Source organism: Phyllosticta citriasiana, assembly GCF_038021145.1.
Source record: "Phyllosticta citriasiana strain CBS 120426 chromosome Unknown IWZ02scaffold_20, whole genome shotgun sequence".
NCBI classification, from domain to species: Eukaryota; Fungi; Ascomycota; class Dothideomycetes; order Botryosphaeriales; family Phyllostictaceae; genus Phyllosticta; species Phyllosticta citriasiana.
The window spans coordinates 73,393-91,739 of record NW_027117297.1 but is presented as its reverse complement, the minus strand read 5'-3'; the positions used below and the strand labels follow the sequence as shown (position 1 = coordinate 91,739).

At 55.8% G+C, this 18,347-nt stretch overlaps 8 protein-coding genes across 8 annotated transcripts; 3 read left to right on the top strand and 5 right to left on the bottom strand.

The window, feature by feature from the left end:
• Positions 1-1,247: 1,247 nt before the first annotated feature.
• On the bottom strand, positions 1,248-4,623 carry IWZ02DRAFT_386580 (PXA domain-containing protein; the record flags this gene model as incomplete). The annotated part of the gene is made up of 2 exons (XM_066765479.1): positions 1,248-4,023; positions 4,076-4,623. 2 exons carry the CDS (start codon positions 4,621-4,623, stop codon positions 1,248-1,250), a joined length of 3,324 nt encoding a protein of 1,107 aa, XP_066617924.1.
• A 266-nt stretch (positions 4,624-4,889) lies between these two features.
• On the top strand, positions 4,890-6,082 carry IWZ02DRAFT_146191 (uncharacterized protein). Its single transcript, XM_066761842.1, has 2 exons — positions 4,890-5,081; positions 5,133-6,082. The coding sequence occupies exons 1-2, from the start codon at positions 4,941-4,943 to the stop codon at positions 5,823-5,825; spliced, it is 834 nt and encodes a 277-aa protein (XP_066617923.1). The 5' UTR covers positions 4,890-4,940; the 3' UTR covers positions 5,826-6,082.
• IWZ02DRAFT_146189 (HotDog domain-containing protein) lies at positions 6,083-7,084 on the bottom strand. Its single transcript, XM_066761841.1, has one exon. The coding sequence runs from the start codon at positions 6,840-6,842 to the stop codon at positions 6,339-6,341; it is 504 nt and encodes a 167-aa protein (XP_066617922.1). The 5' UTR covers positions 6,843-7,084; the 3' UTR covers positions 6,083-6,338.
• Positions 7,085-7,140: 56 nt separating this feature from the next.
• IWZ02DRAFT_464692 (peroxisomal targeting signal 2 receptor) lies at positions 7,141-8,705 on the bottom strand. Its single transcript, XM_066768410.1, has 2 exons — positions 8,373-8,705; positions 7,141-8,323 (listed from the first exon to the last, which is right to left on the bottom strand). The coding sequence occupies exons 1-2, from the start codon at positions 8,534-8,536 to the stop codon at positions 7,420-7,422; spliced, it is 1,068 nt and encodes a 355-aa protein (XP_066617921.1). The 5' UTR covers positions 8,537-8,705; the 3' UTR covers positions 7,141-7,419.
• An 82-nt stretch (positions 8,706-8,787) lies between these two features.
• Positions 8,788-10,327, top strand: IWZ02DRAFT_146175 (uncharacterized protein). The gene is made up of 2 exons (XM_066761840.1): positions 8,788-10,119; positions 10,170-10,327. The coding sequence occupies exons 1-2, from the start codon at positions 8,858-8,860 to the stop codon at positions 10,252-10,254; spliced, it is 1,347 nt and encodes a 448-aa protein (XP_066617920.1). The 5' UTR covers positions 8,788-8,857; the 3' UTR covers positions 10,255-10,327.
• Positions 10,280-12,411, bottom strand: IWZ02DRAFT_146172 (uncharacterized protein). Its single transcript, XM_066761839.1, has one exon. It carries the CDS (start codon positions 12,329-12,331, stop codon positions 10,400-10,402), a length of 1,932 nt encoding a protein of 643 aa, XP_066617919.1. The 5' UTR covers positions 12,332-12,411; the 3' UTR covers positions 10,280-10,399.
• Positions 12,412-13,527: 1,116 nt separating this feature from the next.
• IWZ02DRAFT_494843 (IdgA domain protein) lies at positions 13,528-16,300 on the bottom strand (the record flags this gene model as incomplete). Its single annotated transcript, XM_066770076.1, has 4 exons — positions 13,528-15,052; positions 15,103-15,412; positions 15,465-16,055; positions 16,105-16,300. The coding sequence occupies 4 exons, from the start codon at positions 16,298-16,300 to the stop codon at positions 13,528-13,530; spliced, it is 2,622 nt and encodes an 873-aa protein (XP_066617918.1).
• Positions 16,301-16,589: 289 nt separating this feature from the next.
• IWZ02DRAFT_472327 (Ribophorin I) lies at positions 16,590-18,263 on the top strand (the record flags this gene model as incomplete). Its single annotated transcript, XM_066768942.1, has 4 exons — positions 16,590-16,945; positions 16,992-17,849; positions 17,897-18,038; positions 18,120-18,263. The coding sequence occupies 4 exons, from the start codon at positions 16,590-16,592 to the stop codon at positions 18,261-18,263; spliced, it is 1,500 nt and encodes a 499-aa protein (XP_066617917.1).
• Positions 18,264-18,347: the final 84 nt, after the last annotated feature.

The window sequence follows — 18,347 nt, the reverse complement described above, 5'->3', positions numbered from 1 at the left end:
TCCAGCAATGGATCCGCCTCAGCCATCACACAGAAAACCACTAGCCATTCGGCTTTCCGCCATCCGGTGACGTCCTCTGGCCATTCGGCGTCCTGCTATCCGGTGACGGCTCTTGCCACACCACTATGGCCGTTGGGGAACCGGCTCATGCCCAAAGTGGCAAGATTGATATGGGGACGACTCCAATCATCGAGTCGTTGCGCTCCGGCGGCTCGGTTGCCCTGCATTACGTGCATGCGAGTGGGGAAAACGGTCGCCCCGAGGTTAAAGTCCTTGGGGGCTGCGGGCATCATGGTGCGTTTTGGAATACGTAACCGCTAGCCTGGGTTGATGATGAACAGTTGCGGCCGTGGGGCTGATAGGTTGCACGTCTTCAGGAATAACGTCAACTGACGCGCCAGTCCAAGTCGCGTGTGCGGGCGAAAGCAATCCCGATGGAAACTTGGCATCGACCTCCAGCAGTTGTCCAGACTGCGATTTACAAGGATTTGAGGTGTCCTGCAGCATTAAGTCCGGTGGTTATCTGTCGTTGGCAGACTAGATGCGGAAAGACCAAAAGGGAAAAGTTGTCACGTCAAGCCGCAGATCCCAAAACACACGAGGAAACATTCTGATTGCATGTTGTAGACCAGAGACTCTCCAATCTGGTCCATCATCATTGACAGCACGAAGATGCAACTCTAACAAATGAAAAGATCCGAGAACGCTTTTTCTCCTCGGCTCCAAAGATGGTGTGGATTCCAAGAACCAAACGGGACAAAAAAGTGGGCAGCATAAAATTAGAAAGTGGCAGGAAAAACAAGCCGTCCAGCAGCCCCAAAGAGAGCCCACGAGCTGCTCGTTGCCTTCCTGGTCTAGGTCCTTGATGGTAATGAATAGCAAAACAGAACAAAAAGGCTACAAAAATGACATCAGCCGCTGGTGGTGGTCGTACAAATCACATGAGAGAGGAAGACAATGCCCAAAGGCAAAAGTGGGCCATGGACAGCGAAGGTCGGAAATGACGTTGGACGAGGAAAACAAAAAAATTAAAGCATCGGGCGAGTTGGACTGCCAGTCTCAAGCCCCACCGAAAGATGAGGGGATGTGTTTGTGTACACAGCCGCTTGCGCCATGGAAAAGAAAATGAATAAAGAGAAAAACAAGGCAGATCAACGCTAATACAGCAGTGACTCTGCGTCAAAATCAAACGGTATATCATACTGACCAAGCAGGAGGGGTTGTTGACCTTGAACCAGGGAAACTTTTCACGCAGCAACAGCTCTGACGCCCTGCAGGAGCAGTCCAAACATGAAACCGCGGGCCACCTCGCTGACCTGCAAACAGTCAAACACCTTGCCAAGAGCTTCGCCAGTCGCCGCCTGGCCCATGACGCTGGTCAGCGCCTGTGGCATGCCTCTCTCGATGAGGAGCTTCCGAGCCTTGAGGCGCAGCTTTTCCTTTTCCTCTTCGCTCATCTCTGGCGGCCAGGCTTTGAGCTCTTCCTCCGTAGGCAAGGTGTTCGCGCGCAGCTTCTTGATATGGCTAGCAATGCCAGAATCGCACGAGTTGGCCTCGAGGACAGTGTCCTGTAGAAGGACACGAATCGATTCGAGTTGGGGATTGCCTGGACGGAGGAGAAAGGTTTTGGCGGCATTGAGTAGTGTCTTGCGTATTTGCCAGGCCGAGCTCAGCGTGTAGAGCTCGTTGATAATGGCAAAAAAGAGTTCGACTGCCATTTGCGTCTCGCCCTCGTTCAAAGGTGTCTTTTGTTTGGGATCCTCGCCCTTCTTGGGCGTCATCTTGGAAGTATTACTCCGAGGAGCCATCTTGGGTGGGCTTTGGAGGTCACTGGTAAGGGAGGTTGCTACTGTGGATGCACGAGACAGTCGCCTCGAGTCGTCCCGCTGGTGCCAAGTATTACTTCTCCGTGCTTCGGGACTCGAGGGATGTGAAGGCGATCCATAGTCGTCGGAAATGTCTGAAGGGAGAGGCGGAAGATTCAAGATTTGATCCCCACCCATCAAAGGTGAAATGTCGATGCTGTCCCTTCCGGAGGGAGCTCTGCTAGGAGCTCGGCTGTGTTCTCGACTAGACTTGCCGTATGTCGACGAGCGCGAAGATGAACCAGGGCGAGTTTTCTGTTCATTTTCATCGGGATTCCAGCTAGGTCGTCGCTCCATCTGCTGGATTGGCGCAGGTTGCTGATCCACGACGAGCGTATTCCGGACGCTGTCTTGACTTCTTCTCCCGAGGGGACTGCGAACACTTTCGGTGCTCTTCCTGCCAGCCTGATTCACCGAGATCATGCTCTCTGACCGCATGTGGCTTGGGTTCGGGAGCTCAGAGACGGTACTTTCGGCCCTCTTGTGCCTGGCAGCGGCGGACTGAGCAGTCTCGTCCGATTTGTTGAGGGTGGTACTGCTCGTTGTCCTCTTCTTTGGTCCAAGACCTCCAAGGACCCCAGTGACTCCACCAAAAAGTGCTTTGCCCCCGCCTGCCACCTGATTCGGTGCCTTGGTCAGGGTGTCAAACATGCCCTTGCCCACGTTTTCAAACGCTGAAGATGGCCAGCCGAATCCCTTGCCGGCGGCAGCCTGAAACCCTGTGTCCTTCTCGAAAAATCTCTTGATGCCCTCCGAGTCAGCCAACGGTTGCCAGCAGAGCGCGTCATTCAGGTATCTCTCGAGCTCGCCACGCAAGGATGGCTTCGTGTGGCCTTTCCAGGCTGGTAAGCTGGAGTGCGCCTCGTTGAATCCCACTCCGGCGACGACAGCTATGCGGCGAAGAACTTCATGGAGGGTCTCAAAATCAGTATACTTGCGCGAAATCATCCATCCGGGATATTGAGCGGATGCTGGCTCAATCTGGATAAAGTAATCTCCGGTGGGCTTCGACCGAATCGAGGACTTGTCGCCAGGCACCGAGTCATCAAACATGGCAACCTTGGCATTGCAGAGCGTCAGAGGCGGCGGTTTACCAACATTTTGCGGTGTCCCACCCAGCGCGGTTGGGAGATTGGGGTTGCCAATGACCTGGTCGAAGCTGGTAAATGGCTGATTTTTGGAATCTTGCGATGCAGGTCTGCTGGGATTGGCCGAAGGTTGAGCATTGGCTGTGTCGGGCTTGGTTGTGTCGTTGTTGATGGCTCTGCTCGTCATCACAGAGTCGCGAAGTGAGGGATCTCGTTCCTCGTTGTTGTCGCGATCACTTTGCGATGATGACGGCGTTGCCGCTCCTTGGGTCGTGCCATCCGAAGTGTCGTCGTTGCTCTGTCTGGAATTGTCCCTGCCTTGACTGCCTGCATCCTTTTCCGGTTCATCACTTCCCCGGGCCTTGCGCTCGTCCTCCTCAATTATCAACTGGGTCAAGCGCTTGGCTTCCTTCATCGCTTCGTCCATTGCCTCTTGCGCCTTGCTAACGTTGCGCCGGTGGCTCCTGGATCTGTCTGGCGACTGGCCGTTCATCTCCTCTTCAGCAGCCTCGCCTTGATCCTTGACGTCTTCCAGCCTTTTCCCAGCCGAGCCCTCAACACCGGCGTCGATCTCCTTCATCAACTCTGGCTCGCCCTCTTCCAAGAGATATACTATCCAGCCATTGATCCACTCGGGCTTGGAACAGTTGATCACAGTCATTTCAAGGATGACTTTGGCAAGAATCTCTCTGAGAAATATCCGCGCGGGGCGACAGTTGTATGTTTTTGGCTCCAGGTAATTCTGCAAGATATCCTCAGCCACAGCTTCCAACTTGTTCGCCTGGTGTTTCCGATCCAGCACATGCGCTAGCTTGCTGTCCGGTTTTAATTTCAAGTACGTTTGAATCGCTTCAGGCGCGGCAGTCGTGGGGGAGGCGGCGATAGCGTCGGACAACTCATTCAGGAAAACGATAATGATGGCGGAAGAGTTGGTGAGGTATTCGAGAAAAAAGTCCGCGGGGCGTTTGCGGGAGAGGTGGTTGGAAACAGAGAGAACAAAAGCTGTGAGGGTCTGGCGACAGGCATTTGGAAAGGCCATCTCGATTGGTACTATGGGCGTGTACCACCACCTAGAGCTCAAAGTTAGCGGCATGCCACGGGTGTCGCGGAAGCGGAACTGACTTGACATAGTCACGGATCACAGCGTCGGTCAATTCGTCCAGGGCCTCGGCGGTCTCCGGCTGGAAGGTAGAGTAATCCAACTGCTTGCCAGAGAAAAGCTGAACGTCCAGATCATCATCTCTGCGGGCGGATTCGCTCTGCTTTTGCGCCTGTAGGTCCAGCACGCGCTTGAGGACGTCGAGCGACGTCTCCTTGCGGCGCTTCTCCTCGCCGGCCCGCGCCGTCTCGTCGCCAAAAAGCTCTTGGATGTTGTTTTCCCATTGCGCGTGGAGGACTATGCCACCCACGACGCCCATCAAAACCAAACCGACGCGGCCCAGCACGAGGTAGGTGACGCCTCCAAGCCCAACCAGGCACGCACCGAGGGTCTCGTTTGAAGCGGTGGAGAGGAAGCGCAGGGCATGGTCGGTCAAGGACTGGATATCGACGAGAGGGCCCGGCGGAAGGCGTGGAGAGTCTGGAGAGGGCGCATCTTTGGCCGCGGGCGCAGGTTGTTGGCCGTAGTCGGGGTGGTTGGAGGAGGTAGAGTCCTGGCTGGAGGAATCCATTGGGGCTCGTCAAGTCGGAGGGGGCATTTGGGGGGCGCGGAGGGAGAAAAGGGAAGAGTAGAGAGGATGACGGTGGTGCCTGTGATGGTGTGGCAGAGAGAGACAAGCCAAGGGGGAGACGTGAGACCGGCAAGGTCGAGGTGGTAGGAGTAGGAGTAGGAGTACCGGTAGCATAGACTGGGACTAGGTACTGGGGCAAGCACGGGCTGTGACGGCCTGACTTGACGGGTGGCGCCTTCCAGAAAAAGTTGGCCGTCGATCTTCCACTCCGCTGCTTCAAACAAAATGCGCCGCCGTCAATCCAAATCACCACCGCCATGAATAGATGCGCCGCCTGTCGCGACCCTCTGGTCGTCGAGATTGACCCCCAGGACGACGACCTGGACGTGCCCTCTGCCTCCTCCTCCTCCTCCGCCGCCGCCGCAGCTACTGCTGGTCCGCAAACCGTCCCAGATGATGTCAGTTAGCACCATTTGACTATGCGCTCTAGCTCACAGATATTTCTACAGATCCAACTCATAGCCTGCGGCTGCCACTACCACTGGCAATGTCTCCTCGACGCCTACTCCTTCACCGAGTGCCCCAGCTGCGGCGCATCCATCGTGTCGCAGGCCCCGGACGCCGGACAGCAGGTCCTCAGCAACATTGACAACGAGGGCGGCGCGCAGCAGAATGTGGACATTTTACCCCTGCTCAGCGAGGAGGGTTACCTCAAGGCCTATCCCGAGGAACGCAAATGCCGCGCGTTTTTGGAATTCTGCCGGCAAGGGGACGTTGAGGCCATTGTTGAAATGCTGCAGGGCGGCCACGACGACGACAGTGACAGCGTTGAGGACGAGGACGAGGACGGAGACGTAGACGCCATGGACATGGACGCGCCCCCGCGCGACCCCGTGGACCTGCTCCGCTACCAGGACGCGCTGGGCGACAACAGCTCGGCCCTGCACGCGGCCGTGGCCAGCGGCAGTCAAGAGGTCGCATGGCTGCTGCTGCTGCTCTCCTCCAATCTGGACCTGGGCCAATTCCCCCCACAGGTGCTGGACGAGGCGAAACAGTTGGGACTGGCGCGCGGGGGCGACCAAGCGGCCAAGGTCGACATTAGGAGCTTGAGGGATGCCGAGGGCAGGACAGCAGAGGACCTGGCGGCCATGCACGGCGGCGTCTGGCAGGCCTGGTTAGGCAACCGCTGGCTGGCTGTCTGAATGATTGTCATTTGAAGGACGGCCGGCCCAGAACACCCACCCGACGATCGCTTCAGCAATCAAATACTCGTGGTCTCTGCATTTTCCGTTTCAGGCCCCAACGGGAGGTGGCAGTGGTGGACCCACCACCATCATCATCACCAGTTCAAAAAATAGCACAGGGGATTACAAAAGTCGAATCATTCTATTCTGATTTGTTTGTCTGCAAAAGACCAGGTATTTGCCCCTCCAAAATTCTCAGGCGCTGCTGGCAAAGGCAGGAAGCGCCCGAGTTCTAAAGCTGAAAAAGAAGGGACTGGATATTTGCTCTCCGCCGTCCGAGTGAAGTCCAAGCATTCAAAGTCAATGCCACCATGCTAGACTCAAAGAAGAAGGCGGGTGTGTAGAAGGGGGAAAAGGGAAGAAACCCACGGAAAACCGGGGGAATGATCAGCTTCCCATCCCAAGGCTCCATCGATCCCGCGGAGACGAGCAACGATCAAGGAAGCCCTCCTTTCCATCATCACCAACCCATCACATCTTGACAAACTTCGTATGACTCCCCTTCGCGACAACGGGCCACTCCTCCCTCTCCTTCCCCTCGACAACCTTCCTCACAACAACTGTCGTAAACGCCAACGTCCCGCCAACCTTGTCCGCCCTCCCCTCCACCTCAACCACATCGCCCTCCCTCGTGCTACTCACAAAACTCAAATGCATATCCACACTGACACCATTCTTGGCGCGATTGTCCCACGCCGTGATGGCCAGCCCGCCCGCCCAGTCGACCAGCGTCGCGCTCACGCTGCCGTGCAGCCCGCCCTTGCTGTTGACGTGCACAGCGGTCAGCGGGAGTGTCGCGCGCACCACCCCGCGCGCCGCGTGCTCGATCCTGATCGCGTCGAAGAGGAACGCGTAGATTGGCGATTTGGCCCGGATCGTGGCCCAGTAGGACTGCACGTGGGAGAGCGTTGCGGCGTCTGTTGAGGCGCTGGCGGGGGCTGAGGCTGTAGTCGTGGGGGTTGCGGGCGTGGCCATTGCGATGAGTGAGTGTGTGTATGCGAGGTGGATGGATGGATGGAGGGAGGGAGGGAGTTGGTGGAAGGAAAAGGGTTGAGCTGCAGGTTCGGTTTTAAGTTGGGGTTTAGGAATCTATCTAATCAGATCATCGGATCAGACTGAACGAAAGTAGTTGCCGCTGGCATTCGCAGAGCCAATTGATGCCAGCTACGGTGAGAAGACCATGTCGATCCGTTGTGAATCGACATTCTATCCAAGGGCCTGTCTTGTCAATCTTTGCTGATTATCTGGTCAATTCACTTGCCGTGACATGCAGTGGAGTAAAACGCTTGGTCCATTCGCTGAATCCTGTTCACATAAGAAGACGTCCTGGATGAATGACCCCAGAGTCTTTTGCTCTGCTCTGCTATTCCAATGACTTTGCGGACTACTTTGAGTTCGATGTGGTCGATCCGTCCCTCTCATGTCCCGAATCGTTCGGTGGCAACTGCTGCCAATCCCATTCGTATACCACGTAAAGGGCCGTGATGCATTATACAGACGGACAAATTCCCTGCCCATTCGTTTACAAGACAGTCTTCCATCTCCACAACATCTAAGGCCCCATGATGGCCCGCACGTCCCAAACCAGCAATCTCTCATCCCATCCGCAACTCGCGCACCAGCCCTCGGCGCCAAACAAGCACCAGTCGACGCCAGTCACAAACTCAGTGTGTCTGCCCATTCTCCCCATTTCGCGGCCAGCACCGCCGCCTCCTGCCATTGGGTCTGGTGGAGGCACGTTGCCCTGTCCCACGCCCATGGCGCTGCCGTCGGTCCACACCCGGCAAGTCATGTCGTAGCTAGCGCTCAGCAGCACGTCTGACAGGTGTGGGCTCCAGCTGATGCGGCGCACGGCGTAGTCGTGGCCGGGCAGGACCGCAATGGGGCCAGCGCCGGGCTGTCTAATGTCAAAGGACCGGATCGTCCGGTCGACTCCTGCCGTCGCGATGATGCCGTCCCGGTATTTGTTCCAGTCGTGCGTCAACGCTTCGCTGGGCGGGGCCCCCATGGGCAGCGGCGCGCCTATTCGCGACTTGGCCGGCGCGTGGATGGGAATGCTGAGGGTGAGGTGATTGCTGGCGCTGGCCGGCGTCCGCAAGTCGAAGATGCGCAGGTGGCTGTCGCTGCTGACTGCGCTCAGAACGTGCGGGCTGTGTGGGCTGTATTCTGCGCTGTAGGTGCAGCTGTGGGTGGGCAGCGTTGCGATGGACGACGGCGCCGCCGGATTCCAGATCTTGACTGTGCCGTCCCACGACGACGACAGGAACGTGTCTTTGGTGACGAGGTTCCAGTGCACCGAAAACACCTCGCGCGCGTGCTCTTTCCACGACTGGATCGGGAACTCGGACAGGCTGATGTCGAACAGCTTGACGCTGCCGTCGCCGCTACCGGCGAGGATTTGATTCTCGTGCGCTTCGGACCAGGTGCAGTCGTACAGGGAGTCCTGCGTGTCGAACCTGCAAATCTCAGCGGCGTGTTCTCCAGCGTTTGTTCCTGTGTGCTGACCATTTCTCTGCTACGACGCCATTGGGCGTGAGTCCCAGAATGTAGAGCCTGCCATTTCCAACCAGTCCAAAGTTTGCGGATGCCGCTACTGCTATGCGCGAGTCGAAAAAGGGAGAGTATTTGACACTGTAGCCGTTGAAGCCCTGCGTGCGAAACTCAAGCATCGTGTCGGCCGTGGGAAAAGGTTCTCATGGGTAGCGCGTAGGGGGATTGGCTCCAGTGGACCGTATGTTCATGACGCTGCGCTGGCGCCCGGAACGACAGAACAGAAGAGCTCATGTAGAGCCGTCGCAACGTCGCGGTGGAGGAAAGCGTGGGGTGCGATGATGATGGTGGAGCAGATGTGGTTGGAACTCTGCGCGATCCATGTCGATAAGCAACGGTGAGCCGAGCCGCGTGGTCGTGACGACATGCCGAGGCAACCACTTCTCTTCCTCAAACAACCTCAGTCATGTCTCTTCTGTCGTGGACCACCGCTCTACTAGATGATGGATGCCTTTGTGTCGCGCAAAAGACGAAAGATTTCCCCTGACCACGATCTGAGCAACGATTCTCCCGGACTTTCTGGTTCAGAAGAAGAATCTACCGACTTCAAGCTTGCCATTCTAGCCTCTCTTCACCCTGGACTGGACCAAAGACTCCTCCTTGAAGCCTTACTGTCGGCAGATGGATCCGTTGAAAGAGCTTCGGAAAACCTTGAACAGAATGGAAGCGCCCAGGACCTCTCAGCGGATTTTCTGCGCAAAAAGCGATCCGTTGTTGGATACCAATCATCGCTTTCTTCTTTCGGACTGAGCAACACGCGAGAAGCATCTCCCGCCACCAGAGGCCACAAGGTGATTACCAAAAAAGGCAAAACCCTGCATCTGTACTCGCCCGAGGACATTGAAAACAACACGCCCTGCTCCATCATCCACAACTTCCTCCCAGCCACAGAAGCCGACGCGGTCCTGAAAGAAATCCTCGCCGAAACGCCCACGTACGGCAGAGACCAGTTCAAGCTGTTCGACCGCGTCGTCGAAAGTCCGCACACCTTCTGCTTCTACGTCGACGCCTTTGACGACGTCGAGCGCCAGAAAAACGATTACGTCTATAACGGCGCCAACATCGCCGACGTGCGCCGCACGCTGCCCACCATGCGCAGCGTCGCCCAAAAGGTGCAAGATGCGGTCAACGCCGAGATCCGCCGGCGCATCGACCGCTTCCAGGGTGGCAAGAGGCTCAAGTATCAGAGCGCCGCTGAGTGGCTGCCCAACGCCTCGTTTGTCAATTGCTACGACGGTGGAGCCGAGAGCGTCGGCTTCCACTCTGACCAGCTGACGTACCTGGGCCCGCGCGCCGTCATCGGCAGTCTGAGCCTGGGTGTGGCGCGCGAGTTCCGCGTGCGCAGGGTCGTCCCACGAGACGACGAGGGTGCAGGCGGGTCCAAGGCGGGCGCTGGTGCAGATGCAGAGGGCCAGATCGCGATACAGTTGCCGCACAACTCGCTCCTCGTCATGCACGCCAACATGCAGGAGGAATGGAAACACAGCATTGCGCCGGCTCAGGCCATCGATCCGCATCCTGTCGCGGGGAATAAGCGTATCAATATTACGTATCGCCACTACAAGGAGAGCTTGCATCCAAAGTACACGCCGCGCTGCAAGTGCAATATCCCCACTGTGCTGAGATGCGTGCAGAAGAAGAAGGAAAACAGGGGCAAATACATGTGGATGTGCCATGCCAGCTTCACGCCAGGGCAAGAAGGGTACGTGTTTTCTTTCTGTTTCGCAATTTGGAGACACTGATGCAGAACAGATGTTCCTTCTTCCAGTGGGCTGAATTCGACGAGAACGGCGAGCCGCCCTGGGCAAAGAATCTAGAGACCCCTTCAGAGAAGTAGAAATAAGCTTTCATATTTCTATCTTATGTTTCCTTGGTGTTGGAATTGACGACAATGCACGCCGCCTTTCTCTAATTTTCCAAGTCCTTCAAGTTTCAACGCTCCAAAAAGCCAAGCTCAAAATCCAACGCCTACTCAACCCTCCTCACGCTCTATCCGTCCTCTCAAAAACCTCATCCGCCTTCACCTTTGCGTACTCTCCCCACATACTCCTCAACCGTCGCTCCCAAAACGCCGGCCACATCCCGACCACATCCTCCAAGCACTCCCTCACATCATCCCAACAGACATCCGACTTAAGCATGCCATCGACAATCTCACCAAACAAGGCCTCCTCCATCGTAATGCCCTCCTTGCGCGCCCACGCCACCTTCGACATCGGCTTCTGCCCCGCCTTGGTGCACGCGTCGCTGTAGTCCTGCCAGCGCGCCACGACGCGCGTATAGTTCGCCGTCACCTCGAGCGCCAGCTGCGAGCTGGTGCGCGCGAGGTAATAGTGCTCGTGGAACTTGCCGGGTGCGGGTTTGCGCAGCAGGTCCTGCGCTGCGGATGGCAGGAAGCGTTTGCTGCGCTCGAAACGCAGTGGTGGGTCGCGGCGGGATAGACCGTTTTGTGCGAGCAGCGTGTCGGTGAAGCTGGTCAGGTCGAAGGCAGTGGGACCGTCTAAAAGTGGTGGGTCGCCCAGGTCTTGGGCGGCGGCCATGATGGCCGACATTGTTGCGCCGTCTTCTTCTTTTGATGCGTCTGTCTCTTCGGACTTGGCTTCCTTGGGCTCTGCCGATGAGCACTCGGCTGGTGTTTTGGAACCATTCCTTTCCTCCGCTTCCTCCTGACCGACTGAATCATGCGCCTCTTGTTCTGGCATCTGCGTCTGCTTGCCAGGCAACTCGCGAGCCTCCTTCTGATTCCTGTCACCGCTGGCAGTGTCTTTGCCAGCGGCCAGACCATCGTCCTCTTTGCCTTGCCATCCCAACTCGTCCAAGATCTTCTGCCGCGCGCGGTCCAATGCGCTCAACTTCTCCTGCTTCTCTTCTTCCTTTCCTTCCTGCTTAGCGACCGCCGCACGCGCCTCTTCCGCGGCTATCTGCACGCGCTTTCTAAGCGAATCGCGAACCTCACGATCCCCAAAACCGTTTGCAGTCTCTGCGCCTCTCGGCAATATTAGCCCTTCGAACGCGGCATGATCGTAATATCCCAACTCGTTTATGACCCGCCACAGCGCGTGGTCTCTTGCTGTCAGGGACTCCTCGTCCTCGTCGAATTTGGCTTTCAGGTACACCAACGACTTCTTCAGAACGTCTCTTGCTTCGCTCAGGTCGTCCTTTTCTCGTCGGGCCAGTGTGACGGCGATTCTGATGTCGTCGAGCGTGATGTAGCGTGTTGTGGGCTTCGGCCTCATGCGTCTCCTGACGCGCGTCTTGCGTTCGGCGCCCTGCTTCTCTTGCCCTTCGTCCTCTCTCACCTTCTCATCTTCTGGGTTCTCGTCTTCCTCTTCTGTTTCCTTGCCCTTTTCTTTTCCCTTCCTCCCCTTCCGCTCCTCCCGCTTCTCCCTCGCCTCCCAAACGCATCTCAGCGCGGCCGGGAAGTCACCCTGCGTCAGATCCGCCAGTTCCAAGACGTAGAACCGCGCCCATGCCGCATCTCCGTTTTCCTTGTCGTCGCCGTTGCCATCGATGTTACAATCAAGGATGCGTGGGATGGCGCGCAGCGAGAAGCCCAGAGCGTGCAGCGCGGCGCGCGGCGGCAGCGGCCATGCGAACTTGATTGTTTGCTCCTTGTCGATGTAGGCGGCCAGCGCGTCGTGCTCGATAGGGATCGAGTCCCATTGCGGCTGTCGGGCGTTAGTGTTGTTGCGTGGTCTGTTGTGGGGGAGTAAGGGAAGGATATGTGAGAGTAATAGAATGTGTTGGTAATATGGGATGCGGTGAGAGTGAGGGTGTGGTGGAGTGCTTGTGCTGTGGACTTTGGACTGTTGACTTACGAAAACGCGCCTAACTGTCGTAATGGCTTCTTTGAAGATGCGCTTGGTTGCCGCGTCCAGCGGCGTCACGGGCATGGAGAAGTCTGGTGGCGGCATTGTCTTGTTTTGTCGCGGAACAGCCGAAAGCAGCAGACACGGTTTTAGTGAGAAGTGATGTTGCGAAGGGTTTGAGGCTCAAAGAGCGATGAAATCGCTTTCCTGGTCACCGGAAAGGCCGTGTTAGATGTGTACGCTGGCTGCTGGTGCTGGCAAGGTCTCAGGTCATTTGCATAGGGCCATGGGTGATTAGAACGAGGTGAATGAGCCAGTTTTTTTTAGGTGTTGAAATCGCTGCGGCGACGACTTTGATCCAAGGGCTTGCCATGTGACAGAGGTAGCGGTTTCCTCACTCATGATAGACAAACTGGCAGTCGGTACAGGTGTAAAGTGAAGGTAATGCCACCAGAGTCCCTCGTGTACTTTGTGTGATTTATTGCTATGAGCTTGAAGAGGATCATTCGAGCATCTCTCATAAGAGAGTGTAAATTGATAGAAGTGCATGGCTCCTTGGAACTTGATAGTAGAATGTAGTGCAATCATCTCATAAAAGAGTTCACCTGGTCTCATCGACATGCACAAGCTCTGATAAAAGTTGTTCGTTAACACGCCTAACTTCTTTCGCTGGTTTCGGTTCACATGTGGTGTTAAAATCCACATCTGGATTCCTCCTCTACTACTGTTTAATTGCCCTGATCCTCATTTTCAAAGAGCAACCCTGATTATCATCCTGAAAACGCCAAAACTATGCGTAAATTCCCACTTCGCTACACCTCCCGCCATGTCCGCCACCCTCGCAAAATACGCCCTGACGACCCCCATCAATCTGACCTCAACACCATACTCCTCCGCCGACTGCAGCGTCCAACTCACATGTTTAATCCTCGTCACCGCACTCTCTAGTGGCTGAACCAGGTTGTTGCTGTCCTTCAAAAAAATCTGATCAGGTGCTCAAACCGCCCTTTTCAGACCTACCTTGTCGAACATGCGCGACACGGCCAGGACATTTTTGCCCGTCATCGGCTGCAGTCACGCCAGAGCAATTGAACGAAGCATCGTGAGACTTTTTTGCAACAATTGAATCGCAGAGGCTGCGGAGTGATTGAATTTAGTTTCTGTCATGTTGGCGAATCCTCTCGTTGTTTGTGACAACGTTCCTCTCAGTCGAGAAGCTGCAGTCGGAGACGCATTGTCTGGGTTGTGGTAGAATTTCGTTCTTGGCCCTTCACCTGACTTGTTTGACGATCACCAGCCCTCTAACCCCCGACATGAAGTCTCACCTCATCGAGGTCTTTGCCAATGAGTTCTTTTAGATATGGACTGACGGAGTCGTGCACTTTAAGCGTCATAATGGAGCCAGCCTGCGCGATCATGATGGCGTCCTCGATCTTTTTGCCGTCGGCCAGTGCCGACACTAGCACTCCGGTAAAGGTGTCGCCGGCACCGTTCACACTTTTCACCTTGTCGAGGAGCACGGCTGGCGGGAAGAGCCTCAAGTATACGCCTCCAATCTGTTCTCGAGCCCTGTCGCTATCATTCTTTGTAGCAACGTTGCCAGTCCGTCCGATGATGTAGGGGGCGGCCTCGGGATCGCTCAGACGTTCATCGTCTGCGCGCAACACCCTTGCTAGAAGGACCCCTCTAGACCCAAGCGTGACCGTCAACGTGGGTATAAGTGGCAGAAGCTGCAACGTCCGCTGCGGTATGCCCTCAAGAACTAGCTCCTTGCTCGTAGTTGCTGTCAGTCTGTTGCTGCCGCTACCTTGTGGGAGGTTGAATGAATTCACAACGGCCCAATGCTCCTTCGACCCAAGTAACTCCATTTCCTGAGCCTTGCTCCACAGGCGCGTGAGCTCAAGCTCATTAGGCGTTGCGAGATCAACGAGGTGTCGCGGATAGATGTATGACCGAAACTTGTTGACAAGGGACATGAGCAATCGAACACATTTGTGGCTCGATGTCGGCTCAAATGCGGTTGATATGGGACCCGGGACTCCAGTAGTGGGATCGAAGTCTTTGGCAGCGATCAAGAGATGAAATAACCTGGGATAGTGCCAATTGGCGTCGATGAGAAACCACTTGGGACTTTGAGCTCTGAGACTGCTTAGAAAATTAAGAATCTCGAAGTCCTTAAGGTTTTCTATAATCGACATGTCGGCCATCCCAAGGTGCAGTTCCATGTCGTTTTGATTGATAGCGACATATTGACACGTGCGGCTGACTGCTTTTCCGTTGTTTTTAACGAGGATGTCTCTCGTGTCCAGTCCTTCATGTCGCATCTGATCAAGTACGAAGCGGCCCATCATATCATCGCCGACGGCACTCATGAGTCGTACGTTCTTGCCAGTGTACTTGGCTGCAAGGGCAATGTTGTGGGCAACACCGCCAATTTTCTGTCGTATATTTGACACATTTGAAGTATGAAGAGCGGGCCGTGGATAAGATGCGTTACCACCTTTGTAATTACAAGCAGTATCGACGGCGACAGCCCCTGCAACTACAATGTCAACCTGGGTCATTGGGGTTTCATCGGAGACCTTTGATGCGTTAGATTGGAGGCCGAAAGAATGAGATTGATGCAAATCCCCGTCTGGATCCTGAGTAACATTGTTCACAAACGACGTTGCTGGCCCGTGTCCCTCTTCTCCTGGTGGCGCCTGATTGTTGCTAACGACAGAGTGAGCGCGATCAATGACTGATTCTGAAGCAACAGGGCTCCTCAAACACTGATCTGACTTGGTCTCCACCGACGCAATCTCTCCAAAAGGCGCCACGATTTCCCTTAGAGTCCATCAGCTTGCGTCCCGGCCAGACTTCCAAAATAAACCTACGGCTCTGCGGTGTTGACGTCGTCACTTTCATTGGCTTCGAGCCGAAGCAACTCTTTGGCCACCGATGTCGCCACGGCAACATTGGAGGAGATGAGGGCGCGATTTGCTGCCACGCTTCTCCCCGTCGTGAGCTCCTTGATTTGTGACAGGATAAAGGGCGTGTTCTTGGCCCCAGAAATGCCAAGACGAGTTGCCTCTGAAACTGCGTTGGCGATGATGGTGCTGATCTCAGGCAAAGGAATCTCGTGTGAGACAGAAATCGGATTCGCCAACAACAGTCCGGAGGTCAAGCCCATTGAGTGTTGGGCATCTGTGGTGCAGTCAGTGCGTGGCATGGTCGAAGTTCTAGAGAATTTGCTTACGTATCATCGCCGCTGCATGTCTGGCATCTTGGACAACCTGAGGAGACTGGCTGTCACTGTCCCGGGACCAAAATCCGGGAAATTTCACTGCACCAATCCTCCCATCGGCAAAGGTGGCAACGGCAACGCCTTGGGTTTCGAGATACTCGAGCGTACGCTCAATATCGAGGAAGCTTTTGCAGCCGCTGCTGATGACGGCGACTGGCGTTCTTCCAAGCTCCGTCAAGTCGGCTGAGATGTCGAGTGAATTCTCGCCGTCACGGTGAACACCACCTAGACCACCTGTGGCGAAGACTTTGATTCCCGCCAGATGCGCAAGAACCATGGTTCCAGCGATAGTTGTGCCGCCCATGAATTTTCCTTGGCCGGACCCAAGAAATCGAGTCCCGCACGCGTTGGCCAAGTCACGGCGGGAAATTTTGAGCATGTTCTTGGCTCCGGCCGATTGAGAAAGTCGAATTAATTCTTCTGGATCCATGCCAACGCGGGCAATGCCATCGACGATGCCCACAGTGGCAGGGACGCCACCTTCGGTACGGACAATGCTTTCAAGATTCGAAGATAGTGCGATATTATCCGGATAAGGAAACCCTGGGGCCATAAGCCGAGATTTTCGGGATTGATCATGTTCAAAGCTCACCATGAGTGTAGATTGCAGATTCTAAGGCAACGACGGGCTTTTTGGTGCGACCATGGAGGGCCTCTTGGACTTCTTCCGAGACTTGAAGGACTGAGCTAAGAGCCGATTTTGGAGGCTTGACAAATACGCTCACGCCCCTCCGCCAGGCAGGCATTCTGCTGCGGAGAGAGGAGCGAGCCGAGGCCATGGCGAGCATGGTGGTCAACTCGACGCCCTTTTGGGGCTATTGGCTTGTTAGGTGGTAAGAGATTGTCAACGACTCCTCAGAATGACATGAGGGGCGGCGGTCCGGGTGGTAAGCAAAGCGTGGTGTCGAGTTTGGCGGTGGCATAAAAATGAAGCTCGGGTCCAGTAGCAGGGATGTGAGCTTGGGCCAGGTCGGGCAAGCGAACACGTCTCCGGGACGCATCATCAACACCATCAACGCACGACCTGACAGAGACGACGCTGAACTTCTGCTCCCTCCGATCAATGGTTTGCCGGCAATGAGGTCCCTTTCGCTCCTCTTCGGCTGCTTGGCCGCCGTCCTCGCCCCCGTCTCGTCCGCCTCCAACAGCTCCGACCCGCTGCTGTCCAAGCAGATCCTCTCCACCTTTAAGCCTCCCCAGGTCTTTCGCAACACGAACCTCGTCCGCAATGTCAACCTGGAAAAGGGCTACCCGCGCGAGACCATCAACGTCGTTGTCGAGAACATTGCAGACAAGCCGCAAGATGAATACTACGTGCCGTTCAAGTCGAGCCTCATTGCAAAAGTAGGAGGCTTCGAAGTCCGAGACAAGAAGGACCCAGAGAAGCCTGCGTTCCAGGCCGACATTGTTGAATTCGACCCCGCCTCGCAGAGGTAAGCTTGTCGACATTATCGCAGTTTCGCTATCTGACAAGCCCAGTACGGTCGAATTCTACCGCGTCAAGCTGCCCCAGCCCCTCAAGCCCTCGGAACAGCAAACCCTCAGCATCTCCTATAGTGTGCTCTCTGTTCTTGAGCCCCTGCCTGCACAGATTGAGCAGCGGGACAAGCAGTATGTGCTCTACTCCTTTAGCGCCTACGCCCCCTCGGCCTACACGACCCAAAAGCAGAAGACGAAGCTTAAGTTCCTCAACGCCGACGTCCCCGACTACACTACTCTGCCCTCGCCCAACGCGGACAATCCAGAGGACCCTACGCGCCAGGGCTCGAGCTTCACTTACGGCCCCTACAATGATGTCCCTGCCGGCGTCGAGGAGCCAGTCAGCGTCCGCTACGAATTCACAAAGCCCCTCACGCACGCAAAGCGCCTTGAGCGCGATGTTGAAATTAGCCACTGGGGCGGTAATATTGCGACTGAGGAGCGTTACTGGTTGACCAACCGCGGCGCGCAGCTCAAGAATCACTTTAGCCGCGTCCAGTGGCAAATGACCATGTACGCGAGCCCGCCCACCAGCGCCCTCACGCAGCTCAGGATGCCTCTAGAGGCTGGCTCCGTCGACGCCTACTTTACGGACGACATCGGCAACGTGTCGACTAGCCGATTTACTGCCACGCAACGGAATAGCCAGCTGGACATTCGGCCCCGGTACCCAGTCTTTGGAGGCTGGAACTACAGCTTCCGCGTTGGTTGGAACGGCGACCTTGGGCGCTACTTGAAGAAGCTTGCTACGGGAGACGGCTACATTCTCCGGGTGCCTTTCCTGGAGGGCCCCAAGTCGAATGAGGGCATCGAGTACGAGCGGGTCGAGGTCCGCGTGATTCTGCCCGAAGGCGCCAAGTAGGTTGCACCATTCGGCCAGAAAGTATACCTCTAACAGACCCTAGGAACGTTAACTTCGAGACAACGGTTCCCATCATCTCAAGCGAGACGACGCTGCACCGCACCTTTCTGGACACGGTCGGCCGCACATCTCTCAAGCTGACTGCGCTCAACCTGAACGACGAATGGCGCGGCCGCGACCTGATTGTACGCTACCCCAAGCATCCCTTCCTCAACCCTTTCATTCCCATCTAAATCCATCCAAGTTCGTCTTGCTAACTGAACCAGGTAACCTACGACTACCCGTACCTCGAGGGCTTCCGCAAGCCGTTCACCATCACGGCCGCCTTTGTCGCCGTCTTTGCCGTATGGTGGGCGCTCGGCAACGTCGACACGAGTATTGGCGCGCCGCGGCCAAAGGTAAAAGCATAGATGTTTTGACGTGTGCGTGTAGTGCTAAAAGCGCTTTTTGAGTCATCTTTTTGATAGAAATTCATGTGTATGTTTTGTGAGTAA

Coding starts and splice junctions, on each gene's coding strand:
- IWZ02DRAFT_146175 (XM_066761840.1), top strand. CDS start 8,858: ATGATGGATGCCTTTGTGTCGCGCAAAAGACGAAAGATTTCCCCTGAC. Junction 10,120..10,169: donor TTCACGCCAGGGCAAGAAGG/GTACGTGTTTTC, acceptor GATGCAGAACAG/ATGTTCCTTCTTCCAGTGGG.
- IWZ02DRAFT_464692 (XM_066768410.1), bottom strand. CDS start 8,536: ATGCTTGAGTTTCGCACGCAGGGCTTCAACGGCTACAGTGTCAAATAC. Junction 8,324..8,372: donor GGCGTCGTAGCAGAGAAATG/GTCAGCACACAG, acceptor TGAGATTTGCAG/GTTCGACACGCAGGACTCCC.
- IWZ02DRAFT_146172 (XM_066761839.1), bottom strand. CDS start 12,331: ATGCCGCCACCAGACTTCTCCATGCCCGTGACGCCGCTGGACGCGGCA.
- IWZ02DRAFT_146189 (XM_066761841.1), bottom strand. CDS start 6,842: ATGGCCACGCCCGCAACCCCCACGACTACAGCCTCAGCCCCCGCCAGC.
- IWZ02DRAFT_146191 (XM_066761842.1), top strand. CDS start 4,941: ATGAATAGATGCGCCGCCTGTCGCGACCCTCTGGTCGTCGAGATTGAC. Junction 5,082..5,132: donor CGCAAACCGTCCCAGATGAT/GTCAGTTAGCAC, acceptor ATATTTCTACAG/ATCCAACTCATAGCCTGCGG.